Source organism: Pararge aegeria, chromosome 15 (assembly GCF_905163445.1).
Source record: "Pararge aegeria chromosome 15, ilParAegt1.1, whole genome shotgun sequence".
NCBI lineage: Eukaryota > Metazoa > Arthropoda > Insecta > Lepidoptera > Nymphalidae > Pararge > Pararge aegeria.
In genome coordinates, this window is record NC_053194.1 from 15,986,871 (window position 1) to 16,002,727 (window position 15,857).

General features: G+C 36.9%; 1 protein-coding gene across 2 annotated transcripts in view; it reads left to right on the plus strand.

The window, feature by feature from the left end:
- LOC120629856 (serum response factor homolog) overlaps positions 1–15,857 on the plus strand; it is a 368,083-nt gene that overhangs the window by 31,977 nt on the left and 320,249 nt on the right. For both annotated transcript variants that reach the window (XM_039898928.1, XM_039898929.1), the window contains exon 2: positions 9,469–9,711. In XM_039898928.1, the coding sequence (XP_039754862.1) occupies positions 9,469–9,711 (243 nt within the window). The remainder of the gene's footprint in view (positions 1–9,468; positions 9,712–15,857) is intronic.

Here is a 15,857-nt window from a genome sequence, read left to right on the forward strand (position 1 = left end):
TTATTATTTCTGTTGTCACCTTCTAAATTATGTTTGGTATGGTGGCTGCAGGTATGGCTTGTTACCAAGCGATAAACAGTTCCAGTACGATGCCGCTTAGAAACCGCATAGATAAAGCAACGGTAAAAACAAAATTCATCCGATAGAGTTATTTGGCACTCACTGTACAGATTTACGTGCGAAACCCAAAAAATTATAATTACAACAGCAACTTTAATAAGCTTAGTTATTTATTATACGATGATATTTTCCCCGCGGACATTTAACATTGCGAAGAATAATACTTTTTATAGCATGGGAACTTAGAATCCCCCTTGATTGAATGCTTGTAACGGAATCCAAATAATAAAGCTCTGAATTGTTGTGAGCAACTTATGCTATCCTTCAATTGAAACGTTAGGTTCCTGTGAACATAAATCGTTTGTGTAGTTCATAGTTACTTTTATAAGATAATGTAAATTTTACCAAACTTTTTATCTACGATTCTGATACGCTAAGGTGTAAAATGCCCTCCCAGCAACAATGTTTCCAGACAAGAATAACTAGGGTACATTTAAGGCAAGAGTGAATCTAAAATGTGAAAAGCGCGCTCCAAACTAGATCTCATCATTGCTTTTCAACAAGCATAATATAATTTTCGTTGGGATTTAGCTTATCGTTAATTTTTCGAGCTTTTAAAACGCCTCATAGATGCTCTGAAATGCGCTCTCTATGCAAGTTTCGCTCCGGCACCGGAGCATCTTCAGGAGATGTTGACCTCACAGCGAATCATTTCTTGGTTTCATCTTTCTGTCTATTTTTTTATAGCCATAATTGACGGACCAAGCAGATGGCGCACCTGATGGTTAGTGGCAAACCATCGCCTAAAGACAGAGCAACACTTCACAGAGCGTGCAAGAAGCGCGTCCTGCAACATGCCACCCTGTGTCCATCAATTTGAGGCTTTAGTGTTCTCAAGCCTCGTGTGCCCGTAACCACTTACACCAGCAACCGGCAACCACGCCCTTCAGACCGGAAATAGTATTGTAACAGAAATAAACATGGCGTGTTACAAAAGCTCTAATACTATTGTAAATTCGTGGATCATAGCAAATAAAACATGACAGCTATTATTTCATGAACTGATCCTATCCAAAAGATAAAAAAATATTAAATGGTTAAAGATACAACAATATATGATTTAGATTTATTTGATTGCCACTGTACACATTAAAGGGCAATACCAAAAAATGACAATTACAAATGCAACTTTAATGAGTTTAGTTGTTAATATGATTAACGATGATACTTTCTCGGCGAACGTTAAAAAATTGCGAAGTATAATACTTTTTACCGCTACAAGGCATGGCATCTTGTGATCTCCCTTGATTGAATGCTTGAAATGGCATCCAATTACTGAAGCCCTGAATTGTTGTGGGAACATTTCTTTTGCTTGCGTCCAATCCAGTACAGCGCACCATATCGCATATATTACTGACACGCTTTTGATTTTACACTCTACGAGATGTTCTTGATTTTTACGTCACTTCAAAATTTTACGTTTTAAAAACTATTTGTATTTGTTAAAAGTGGTACTCGTATTCCAGTTATTTAATGTATTTGTAATTGTAAATAACCCAAGTCAGTTACATTTTTAATGCGATCGATCCAGGGCATTCGGGTAGAGATTCACATAAATTCAGATTCACGTAGAAAAGTTTATATCACGCAAAGTGGTAGACAAAAAACTAAATCAGCTTTTCGTTTAGATTATGATTGAGACCTAAGGTCTTTTTTAAAATCCCTCTCTTGCCTATGCATTATAAAATATCTTAAAAGATACTTAAATGCTTGTTTGCGTAAGTCTCTGTCAGTGATGATTTTTTGCCAATAAACATTAGAAGTAGTTTTTTGATGGTTTTTAAGTTCAGTCCAATTTGCTCCAGTACATCGATAATTTTCTAGGAAAAATTACTTTCGTCTATCGAAGTGATCTGCTAGTGCAACTGTAAATGAGGTATCTATCTCTTTCTTCTGTCTGTCTTCTTCCGTCTATCTGCGAAATTTGCAAGTGCAACCTTAGCATTTTGTGACACCGATCCGGGAAAGTTACTCCATGACAAATTTGCCGTCACATATCGCGTGTAGTCACGACTTCAATGTCACACAGAGTCAGTGCCCAGCATTACGCACGTGACAAACTGTCATGTTATCTTGAAGTCACGAGTAAGTAATAAGTAATTTGTTTATTTTCACTGCCTTCTGTCAATCAATTTGGACAAATTAAGTATTCCTTCGAGCCCTGCTCGATGTGCATGCAAGTTAATGGCTTTTAAGTACGTACTTTGTTAATATTACCGTTACAGTGATTGATAATGACTTAATACGTTATCTCTGGACCGATTTCAAAAATTGAAGATATTCTGATTTCTACGAAAGTTCTGCGGTAGGTTTGGGTTAATTTATTTAAACGAAAACTGCACTGCGTTCGTCGGTATGTTATCTACATAGGTTTATCTTGTATTTTTTACAGATGCCAGTACTAAGACATTGATGTTAACGACGAAATGCTGCATTTAAGTTGTGCGTTTTACTTTCACAAAATGACACAATCGATTGGGATTCAGATACGTATTAATTAACCGATATCAAGCTTAGTACAGACCTAAGAACGAACTGGAGAACTTTTTCTTAGTTCGATGTGGATTTATTTAGTCGTCTCAGAGAGTTAGTCAATTTTAAAGATTCTTATACTTAAAAGCACAAAGTACCGAATCTAAAGTAGCAAATAATAACTTTAGATTTACTGTGTGTGTAATCGTTCAATCGACGGCCGATTAGCACAGTGGGCAGCGACCCTGATTTTTAAGTCCAAGGCCGCGGGTTCGTGGAAAATGTTTGTGCGATGAACATGTGAATGTTTTCAGTGTATGCGTGTTTATATGTATATTATAAGAATTTAATTCATAAAAATATGCATCAATCATCATAGTACCTATAACATAACCTACGCTTACTTTGACGCTCGATGGCGATGTGTGTATTTGAAAATTCTTATGCATGCCCAATAATTCTTGACAGAGGTTATGTTAATACGTTACTCACTTATTATGTTGAGTACGTTTAATTTCAAGTACTTAATTGCAATTACTTCTAGATACGTTCGAACCATTTGCATTTCTCTGACAACTCTGATTTCGCGGCAAATTCAATTCATACGTTATTTTATTTAAAAAATTTTTACTCTTCGCTTAGTATTTCTCTTACGTTTCTGAATTGCGAGAGTTATTCTTTGGGCTAAATATACTACATTATGTTATTAATTGATCGGTGCACTAAAATTTAAAATTATATTGCGTACAGTGACAACACAAACCGTAAAACGAGACAACTAGGTAATAAATCGATTAACGCATAAAAATTTGGAATAACTGCCTGTAATAAATAATTGAGGTGTGATTTTCATTTTATTACTGCACATTTATTGTAATACTGGTGATAAATAAATACTATTAAAAGCAATAAACAAAAGAGCGACTAAAAGAAGTTTTGGTAACTTCTGCAAAATGAAGCACCATGTCGATTTTTTTAATACCTGGTAGCAGAGCTTTTTGTTCATCCGGTGAACTACTACCGCTGTTCTTATTTCTGCTGCCAAGCAGTATTGCTATATTCCGGTCTGGCGGGCGTCCTTGCTGGTGTATATACAGAGACATGAGGTTTACTTACTCTTCAAGATGATGGACACAGGTTATTTATTATTTTATTTTATTTATTTATTTACATAAAAATTTACAAAAAAAACACTTATAGCTAGCATCAGAAAACCACCCAGGTTTGTAATATATGCTAACATAGAATTAAGTCTAGGAACGTTAACTACAGAACATTATTGCCAGTTTACCATGTTGTGTATAAAAATGATTAGAAGTGACTCAAAAAGAAGGATTTCAGTTTTTTCTTAATATTACGAGGATTAATATCGTCTTGTACATCAGTGGGTAATTCATTAATAAGGCGAGGAACTAGGTAAACGGTCGTGCGATCGCCATGCCTATTGAACGCGCCCGAAGTGCATAACCGGCCTCGACTGATGGCCCGCGTGCATACAGGATGTTGTACTTTGTTCCAGTATGTATATGTTATTGAAAAAGTTTTCTTTTAAAATTGAATTCTTTTAAATATTTCAACTGTTGCACTGGTAAAACTTAACACAGTTTAAAAAGTTCAGCTTCGGAAGTTCAGTTCATGTCGGCGCTACAGGACGCGTTTCTTGCATGCCCTGCGAAGAGTGATGCTCTGTTTACAGCCAATGGTTTTATACTGATCATCAGATAAACCTTCCTTCCTTCCTTGGTCCGTCAATTATTTCTATAAAAAAACTCCCATTGAAAGTTTGTTAAAAATTTTCTAAGTGAGAAGTTTATATTATTAAGTACCAAGAGACCTTGGATCCATCATTGTTTGTACATTTGTAGATTTAATCGCTGCTTTTTATCAAATACCACTTGTTCAAATACAATTGGACGAAATGGTGATTGATTGGCTGATTTCCGATCACCATCTGACATTTGTGTGTCTTTCACTGAATCGCTGTAGGTATTGTAATTGTTATCTAGTAGATTAACAATAGGTTTGATATATGAACGGTCACTAACAATACAGTAAATGAAATACTATCAAATTCTTTAAAAATGCTAATTTCAAAAGCCGCTACAATGGAAATAGACCAGAACAGATCGTTTCGGACTAATATTTGGTGCAGTGGATACTGTGGAAGGAAAAGTTATTTAAACCAGCTAAGCTTTTTTCTTATTCCACTACGCAAGCCCGTTAGCCCTTGACTGCAATCTCAGTTGCTACTGTCCAAGATGGTAAAGGGCTAACCTGTTTGGGGCATGGCATTTATAACAAACCCATACTACAACCCTAATTGGTTTCTACGCGTTTTTTTATTTGGATTGTGTCTGATTACACCGCATAACGCGGGCTTGCTGGCGGAAGGAACATCGTTGACTGCCAGGGTACAATCAAGGAAAAGGGTATCAAATGACAGAGCGTAACTAGTAGTATAATGTACCTACACTATACTGAAAGTCGGGGTTTTATAAATTTTAAATTAAAATATTATTATTTACGAGGCGTACTCAAACAGGAAACAGCTGATTGCTATCGGAATTGCATTGGTTTTACCTGTTTAATTAGACGGTAATTTTATCATATCAATTGTGATTCAGCACCCATACGCCCGCTGATGTTTACGAGAGCATACCTAAGATCTATGCATCGCAGAAAAGAGTATCTCTTGGAGTCTTATATATTACAATATTTCATCGTTTTTATGGCACACAAGCGGACTCTTTCCGCATACCATATCCTTTTACGTAAAATTTCCCATACAAACTTTTGCCTTCTAATAACCGTGCGCTTGTCCGCGTTTTTTTCCGTTTTTTTTAAACAATCCCGTTAGTTCCTTCGGGAAAGAAGTATCCTAAATATGCAAGCTATCTCTGTAAAAAGTTATGTCTAGATCGATTTAGCGGTGCATAGGTAGTAATTTTTTTTTTTAAATTCCACGGGAACGTCACATTGTGCAGGCATTAAAAGTATGCTATGTCAATGTGCGATTGAACGAGCGAGCTCGACTTCACTTTCGGGGGGGCCGAGTTCGAATCCCACCACGCATCTCTTACTTATCTATGTTATGTGCGCTTTAACCTATTTAAATATCACTTGCTTCAACGGTGAAGGAAAACATCGTGAGGAAAATTGCTAGCCTGAGAGTTCTACATAATGTTCTCAAAGGTGTGTGCCCACCAATCCGCAGTGGGCCTGCGTGGTGGACTGCGGCCGTAACCACTTCTCATTGTGGGAGGAGACCCGTGATCTGTAGTGGGCTGGTAATGGGTTGATGTCCAGCTTCAGTATTTTAATTAAAGCCATGAAAATATCAGCCTTAGGATAGCTTATGCTAAGGACCTCGGCTTCACTTACAGAGGGAGTTATGTGCGTTTTGAGCGATTAAAATATCACTTCCTCTAATAGTTAAAGAGAACGTTGTTAGGAAACCTGCATGCTTGAGTTCTCCACAATGTTCTCAAAGGCGTGTAGAGTCTACGTCAGTCTGGCCAGCGTGGTGGACCACAGCCTAAAGCCTTCTAATTCTGAGAGAAGACCCGTGCTCGATTAGGGTTTAAACGATGATGATGCCCATCTGCATGATACATTTCCGTTTAGTATGTGTATAATAAAACACTATTAATACGAAAAGCACATACAGACAATTCTAATTTATTATATATGTATATGGACTATGGATACTAAAAATAGAATAAGCTCAATATTAATTCAACATTATGCAAGATAAAACGAATCCATGTCAAGAGTGATGCAATATTTTAAACGAGCGAGAACAACAAAAAAAGCTTATAATCAAGCTCTATGACATCGGGCCACGACGCTGTCGCATAAGCGGTAGGCGACATGAAATAAACCTATGTAGAAAAGCAATGCTATGCCGCCGCGTCGCGTAAGAGTTCTAAGGCTGTTATCTAAATAAAATTTTGCGTATATTTCTTTACATCATGTCGTACAGGTGACATAATGCCGCTTCCTTATATACTCCTTTTGGTTTCGTGTTTGCACGTAATTAAATTTGTTTTAATTTGATTTTATGTAGTACAAAACTGAAAGTTTTCAATTCACGGCAGTAATGCGATTGGTAGTATTTTCTCTTTTTTTTTTACCGATCCTTGGGCAGGACGGAGGTTATGTGGAACAACCCGCTCTCAAGGGGGTATACTAAAACTAAAATTCATCACAATATTTCCCTCCCGTTGCCTAACAGACTCCCGGGGAACCCATTATATACCTCCCGGACGTTGGAGTACTTTCCCTAACAAGTTCTTGCGCAAAAAGCTTTAAGTACTAGTACTAAATAAATTTTTCTAAAAACCTCTAAAAGTTTCAATATTTCATGCCGCCTGTAGCTACCGCTTAAACGACAAACAAATGGCCCGTTTTCTTGTATTTGGGTTTACTTTTTGCTTAACATCAATTTAGGCGCCAACTGCTAAGGCTACCGAATTTTGTCAAACGTTCCTAATGTGGACTAAACTGTAATAAGTTCCTTATTTTAAAGGCGGTAAAGTTGAAAATATCCATTTAGTTTTGTATGTAAATTGCTCTAAATCGTGTAGGTGGCGCTAGTGGGTGTGATAATTCCCGGCGCAAATACAAAGAGTGCCGTGGGAGAGTGATACGTTAGTCGCTTTACTCCCGAAACTGCGGAGGTTTACTTAGTGTCGGCAGCGTGGGAGAGGTGAAAGGTCGGGCTAGAGTACTGTTAACCTATTTGATTCTATTACTTAGCTTTACTTATATTATAAAAGTTTTTTTTTTGTTTGTTTATTTGTAATCTTTGCCTTTACAAGTTAGCCCTTGACTCAGTGGCGTGCATAGAGGGTATGCACAGGGTATGCAGATGATATAAAATGGAGAAAGTCTCCAGTACGAGTTATAAAAAACTTAAGCGTAGGCGTAACTCTTACAACGCTATGCATAACCATTTATCTGACTTTTTCTTAACAGTTTTTATATTCCAATACAAGTTAGCCTTTAACTGCAATCTCAGCTGGTAGTCACTTATGATGCAGTCTCGGGCTAACCTGTTACGGAGTATACCATACTCCCTTATGGGTTGCTACGCGACATCGCACCGGCCCACTAAATCGATTAGTGGCACGTCATTGTCGTTTGGGTGATAACTATATCAGACCAGTGAAAATTCGGAAATGAGTAATTCCCAAATTTTCCCTGCAGGGAATCGAACGATGAAGAAGCGATTTTATAATTCCTTCACTATAGAAAGTTTTATTATCCAGAAATAACATAGATGTTTGTAAACCAAAGTTGATCCCCAGTACGCATCTCAGACTTTTTAGTGAGTAACGTGCGTTTTAAGATATTCAATAATAACTGATCAATTATCTTGTTATTTTTTCTGGAATAACGTTACCTTTCGGTTAAAGAGGGGTAAGGTTGTAGGCGCCGTTTAAATCAGTTAAGGCTCCCTGCCTTTTCACTGGAACAAAACAGATTTGATGTTCAGCAGTGCTTATAAAATAGGCCCACTTATAATAAATGAGGAGTAAGGGGAAGAGTGACGATAACACCTAGTCAACCCCAAATGTCAACCTCACCTGCTCGTGGTGCTCCCTGCTAGACAACAGACGAGGCTCTGGCGACCGATCAGTGGCGGGATATCCATACTCCCGTCCGGGAAACTGGATGGAAGAGGCTGCAGCGGCGTTGGAGCTATAAATAACTCCTAAAATGTCTGGTGCAGAAGGCAACGGGAAACCACTGCACTATGTTCCCAAGAGAGAAATGGTAGATCGAGACTCAATGGTGATTTTGTAGTTGAGATCTCACCAGGACCACGATCTTCAGTGATGAAGGAACGACCATAGAGAGAGAGAGATAATAAATGAATTTAGAACGTTGAGCTTCATATAATAATATGAAGCACCATCATTAATCTCCATAATATTGCTTAGATTCGTAATAGGTTACTATCTTAAAAAAAGTGACCTACTAAAACGAGATATTGCGATTATGATCCTGAATGTAAATTAACGCCAAAGTGTCACTTTAAATGTTAACCAGTCTAGGGTATGCAAATTGATCGAAACTAGAACCTGTTTTCGCACAAATGTTCAATAAAACAACTTATAACAATGATTTCACTGTGTCATAACTACTATCACTGTTATTACATAATAGTATAGAACTCGTATAAGGTTAAGTAAACGCATCGTATCTGTTTGGTAGCGCTTCGTTCTTAATTCGAACAATACCTCGATCATCTCTTAAAAAAAGATTTACGTAAACACGCGTACGAGTAAGTTCATAGATCAACAAGTATGTTGGTTAAAACTTTCTTTATTACGAAATAATAACATCTTTCTTTCATTTCAATAAGTAATTTATCACAATAGTCAAATCGACATTTCAAAAAACACATTTGCAAAGAGGATACAATCAATATATTTCCTATTTCCTCTAACTTCTATTTTTACTGCTATTCAGGCTATTACCTTTATTAATAAACCAAAGAAAAATATATTTTTTTAGGAAAATAATAATTACAATAAATTAATATTTACAATAAATATAAGCCGTCTAACTGTCCACTTATGGACATGGTACCCAAAATGTTGGCGCTATTGCCCCTTTGTATAACTAGACTTAGCCGTTGGGTCACCAGACGCAAGGTCCAATTTTTGTGATGTTAGTTATTACTAATTTGGCTATTACCACTTTTTTACCGTCAAATAATTGACACCATTTTGGCGCTTTAAGTTGTGAACCTTTATACGAGTCCCACTTATGAGTAATAGAAATGTTGTTGTCACCAGTGCCAGGATAACTTTGCCGGTGGCTTTTAAAATATAAATCAGATTGTTTAACGTCCTTTTCTTTTTACAGGCATACGAGCTGTCAACTCTGACGGGCACACAAGTGATGCTCCTGGTAGCGTCGGAGACTGGCCACGTGTACACATTCGCGACGCGGAAATTACAACCGATGATCACCTCAGACTCGGGCAAGAGGCTCATACAGACGTGCCTCAACTCCCCCGATCCGCCGACCACGAGTGAGCAGCGAATGGCGGCGACCGGCTTCGAGGAAACCGAGCTGACGTATAACGTTGTAGACGACGAGATGAAGGTGAGGCAATTGGCGTACGCTAACGCCGCGCAGTATCCCATAGAACACCACCCGGGGCTGGCCCCGTCACCGCTGCAGCAGTACCACCAGCACCCCCCCTGTCCGTCACCGCTACCTCTCAGTTCGTTAGGGCAGCCATACTCACACGCACATTTATCTCACCCCCACATGTCTCACCACCCGCAACGGTAGTTTAAACCGCGCTAGAGTAAATACCGTTCAGAGCCTGTAACTAAAATATATTTTCCACACTGGCTAAGTTACCGCCATAATCAAATTGTATGGTAAAGATTTATGAGGAAGGAGATGACACAAATAAGGCAAACTGTTTTTGCCGGCCAACAGACAAAATCCTTATATTATTTTATTGCTATATCATATTTCTAAATCAAATAAGATGATATTCAATTTCAAAGGATACTTATTTTACGTTGCTTCTTTGAATTTTAACGTGCTTTAGGTTTTTTTTGCTTTTGTCATTATCATGACTCGCATTATGATATGTTGATATGTTAACTATACTGTTTAAATGTATACCATGTGAAATAATACCATGATTCTTATCCGTTGGCCGGTAAAAGTTTTGTCCCTTTGTCCCATTTGTGAAGTTTCTTTCTCTGAAACCAAATGTTCATGTCCTTTCCATGCAACTTGATCTTTACGCTTGGTTATCGTATGAGAAAAATGGATTTTGTATAGGCCAATATAGAGTCCTTTTTAGCTATGGCATTAAAATGACGTCTTTCAGAAAGAGATGTCCAAGACGAATTTCGTGTTCAATGCCATAGAAAACCAGGGCTCTGCTATCCAATTGGCGTTAGTACCTACATCTCTTTAAAGCAAAGGGATACCATATTGCTGTCAGGATAGTCACGTTCTTGATAAGTTTGTATAATAAATTAATAGAAAGAGTTTAATTTACAAGACAGTACTCCAGTCTGTTAGGATGTAAATAGGTTAATAGATATAGCATTAACTGTTGAGAGGACTTTGCGGAAATTGAAAATATTTTGAAATGCCAAAGTGACGATAAAAGTAGTTTTTATTAGAGACTGCGCTCAGATACCTGAGAGCTTTCTCGAGTCTCGAAAGGTTAAATACTATAACGTCAAGTAAAATACATCTTATTTCTCTTGATTAAGATTTAAAAATTCTACACTACTCAATTTTATTTTACAATCCAGAGGGCTGACTTTAAAAGGTTGAGCGTTTTCAACACTCAAATTAAAGCGGAAGTCAGTTAAATTTTACTCTGACGTTACAGTAACGAGACGTTACTCTTCAATTGTGAGAGTCGAAATCTGCTACTAAGAGTACATCCTTATCAGACTTAGCGGACTGCCACTTTACTGGATTATGACGAGAATAAAAGAAATGGTGGATGTATTTTTGTGAGCATATCTATGCGCCGATATATATCCTACGCTGCCTACACTTTTTGTAGTGGATTCTGATTTGGTAGAGCAAAACCTCAGTACCCTTTGTAAGACTTTTCAAGTAAAAAAACTACCCTCACCTCTATACTAATTCCCGATGAGAGTACAAACCACCGCTGTCAGATATTTATGGACGCAAACGACGAGAAAAGATTGCTCACCAATCTATCTATATCTAGGATCTAGCAAAAAATTATCATTATTATTCAAATAAATAAAAGCATTCTTTAGTAATAATTGTAAATAGCTAATTAAGTTTTTTTAACTGAATTTATGTTACGAGGATTTGAGTTGTACGAACACCTACGGGTCCGAGCAATTTGCGCGTTTTAACTTTCGAGAAATTATTTATAATGATGATAATGAGCGATCGCGAATTGAAATTGACAGGTGAATTTTGATTTAGTGCGATATAAATAATAATGAACACGAAAATAAATGATTAACTGCCAACATAACGTACCGATTTCCAAAGAAACTTAACTGAATTTCAAAAGGAGGTTAGCAATATGACCTGCATTATTTGACGTGGTAACACCATATCTCTTAGAATCTGAATCGTGTAATTTTGTAAAAACTGGTGAAGTTTTTCAGATATCAGTAGATACTTCAATGGGCTTTACATCTATAGAGTGTACTTTGATTTTGCGGCAGAAACGGTTAGAACGAAACTAAGAAATGTGACTTACGTAAATCTTTCTTGCTTTAACCTTAACTTTGAATAAGCAATTCAAAGTACGCTTTGCAAAAGTATGCTTGCAGTTTAGTAAACCGCATACTTTCAATAATTACTAAAACATAGGAGCTACTTTTATCTTGTCTGACCGTCTAAACTACATTAATACGAACGCTGCGTTTTCTAGGGAGGAGTAGATATTCCAGCACTCCGGGATCTCTAAACATTCGTCTAACCGTGTGCCTTGTTTATTGCACTATATTTTAATACACAATTGGTACTCTTACTGATGTTCTTTTACATATTTTATTATATCCTCTTTAAACAATTGAAGCTTTTTCCATTACCAGCTGAGTGGCTTAGCAAGCATTTTAATAAGGTCCACGGTTAACGACCTCTTACTTATAATAGTACATCACAGCCTCACTTAATAATTCCGTTGTAACATTTGTATTAACCCGAATGTAATTTGACTACGATCTTTAATCAATCAATCGTAACAATCCATCAATGAACGCGTTGACTGAGAATGTAGTAGTGTCGAAAGCGCTGGATCAGTTCGGTAGCTAGTAATCTCATCTTAAATCGGTTCGTAATTAACGTTGAAAACCGGTTGGCGGTTTCCGAACGACGTGTCGGAAGTAGAAGCCGTTTGGTGAAGAAGGTTTACCGCAGACGGGCGGAGTGGCAACGCCGCCTATTATAACAACAATGCATGTAAAAGCCAAGGTTCTATTTATGGCAGAATTCTATTTATTTTCAAATAAAGTAATAACTTAGTTTTTGTTAGAAGAATAGTTTACATAAATATTATCTCAATCTGTTACTGAAATCCTGAATCCTTCGCATTATCAAAAACAAATAGGCTTTCTGATAAACTAACTTGATAGATAACAATTAAATTTTTAACGTTAATGTGAACGGATCTGTAGCGGATGGAATATCTATTCCAAATGTAACGGCTATGTTTAAAATAAGATTATCAAAATTAAGCTTAATTTGCTATACTCCGCGAAAAGCAGGAGAATCTGTGTGGTGTAATTTATAATTTCTTCAATCCTTATACCCCACACCAAACAGATCTTCGGCAATATACCCTCTACGCACGTTTCGCTCCGAAACCGGAGCATCATAAGGAGATGTTGACTTTACAATGAATAATTGTTAAGTCAACATCTCCTGATGATGATCTATCCAATATTTAAAATAAGATTATCAAAAATGAACATTTTAAAGTTCGCCATTACCGTCGACATAACGTAACTGACAAAAAATAAATTCTACATTATTAAGTTTGAATTTAATTTATTTGGAGAAAAATGTGCTGTTAACTTGTATATTTCTAGTAAAGCTGCTTCTGTAAATTTGTGTTTTGTCGGTTACGCTGGTCGGCAGTAATGGATCGATGCATAAAGGGATTTTCATTTGTTACCGAATTAGATTCTTGGCGGCAACCGGCCCGTCTACGCTGACCCTAACAATTGATTCGTTATTATGAATGAATCGGCCTTTCATTCTACTCGTAGATGCGGCGGCAGTAATCGAGACGATACAAGCTTTTTAATGAGCGGCTTCTGAATAACGCCGCGTGTATATAATTGAAAATGTTTGCGGTGGCTCTCCACGCGATGCGATACATGCTCGATGTTTTTAAGGGCGTATAATTCGTATTTACTCGCATATCACAGAAAGCCATAACTATGAAAGCTGTGGCTTTGTTTTTGAAGTATATGTATTTCGGCTATTTTAAATTAAATTATATGTTAAAAACTATAAATTTGATTGGATTTATTTTTAACGATAAAAGAAATTATAAGAATATGTTTATTCCACTAGGAAACGATGACGATTTTTTTTCAATTCAGATAGATAAGTTTTTATTTATTCATGTATTATTCATTTATATATTTTATTTTAGAAAGATAATTGCCGTTTTTCTTACGCTTGCATTATTACCGTTTCTAATCAGTCCATTTAACTAAATTCGAATGCTTACACGTAACTTAATATAAACTTTATAAAGCTTGCTTCAGTACAAGGACCCACCTTCACATTTACAAATGATGTAGACAAATGACAATAATTTCTTAAAACATGGCTGAAATTTTTATTTACCTGTGATCAAATAAAAGTCAAGTTTTGATCTAGCTAGTCTTAAAGCTTTGTCGCTTCAAGCCCTCGTTTTTACGTAGATACGGATTATAAAAGAATATTTAGTAGTAATTGCCTTGCATCGTCGGCTACATTACTGCTTGTAATTTCTCTAGATACAGAACAATTTTGCTAACTCTATTTCCTCACAAAGTTCACCAACATTTTAATAAATGACTTATTCGTCAGTTTTTAAGTTTTATTGTAATTTACATTTCAACCATTCACCAAGAAATGGTAAAGCTAAATCATTGGAAATCAATTGTTTAAGCCTACTGGATAGTAAATTGAGGAGATGTGAGAATCATACAAAGTAAAGGATATTGCCTCAGTGCTCATTACTTATCGAATTTATTAATATTTATAGAATCGGAATGAAACGACACCAACGTAGTTGCTTTTCTAACTTAATCCGAATATGTCGATCAATCAAATCATTAATCAATTGAGTTGATTGATGGATTGATTGACATAAAAAGTATAGAAAAACTAAAGCTTGCAGTCCAAGCTATTCTTTCGTCATGTTGGTTTTATTTTTCTTCTCTCAATTAGACGAGCGAACAAATTTCGCATCACTATCAAGCACTATTTATTTATTCATGGAATTGTAGTAGCCTCGAAGCCTGCTCATCGATTGCACCTCGCGATTAATGCTCGATCCTAATTTGCATAGTGTTTTTATTTTTAAGCCAGCCGGCGCCCACCGAGTCTTCGCCTCCGACCTCGAATATCACTTGTCAGCTTTGATATGTTGAAATCGATTACGTCGGTTCCGTCGATTCGGGCTCGCGCCGATAAAAATCTCTGTTACTCAGGTGGGTCATTTTGACGCACGGGAAAAACATGTCCACGGGTACATGAATGCACATTGTTCACGCATTGTTGGGAAGTCTATCCGATGGAAGTATTCACGCAGTAATTATGATCGCTATTGATAAGAGGCCCTTCCGTGACTTTGATTTTTTCGACGGTATTCTTTGTGTGTCGTTTGACCTATAATAACTAGCACCTGATAAGCGTGACGTCAGAGAGAGTCTAGGACCGCTAACCCACATTTGAGTTCTCCCCACTCTGAAGCCTCTATCCCATGCTTAGTTAAGACAATAATTCAGCGTAATTAAGATGCTTATTTTTATTATTTGTTTGAATTTGGACATAGCAACGTAGCAATCAATTACGTGACGTCATCTGTATTAGGGTCGCAGCTAAAAATGACCTATAACTTCTAAGGCCAACATAATCCTGGAATTTTTATTACATATACGCTATTTATTATATTGAGTTTAATTCTTAAAGTAGTGAAAGCCTGGTAACTAACACCTAAGACGTACCGGCGTACCACCGAACCCGATGCACGTAAACATATTTCCTTTTTTCTTCTATTTATTTTTTAAATCGAATGTAGGCCGTATTCTTTGCAAAGGCCATTATTTCTTCACTTTCCGCGCGCTCGTTTTCTCCTGTCATAATAGTTAAGTTAGTCGCATAAATTTGATTGCTTAGATATTCTTCTCGTGTCATGTCTGCGATCTGGTGTGAATATAAATAGTATTAACCCGCTCCGCGCTTGTAGTTCGCAAGTCGGACACATAGGATGCAGATACTTTTGTGCATGAATTAGCGGTATAAAAGCGGAATTCGGTCATTGCCCTCACCGAGAGCAGATCTAATCTCACACTCTTCCCACTGACCATGTCTCGTAACCATTTTAAAAATTTCACTTTCCGCTCGAAGCTTATTTGCTGTTACGTCGCGTTTAATATTGCGTGTATTCACAACACGTATGGATCAATTAAAAAAAGCGTCGCCAGTATATAGTCTTATCGATGCGAGTAGTAAATTTTTCCTTTTTTCACTTGTCTACAATATACTGGCGTTTCCAT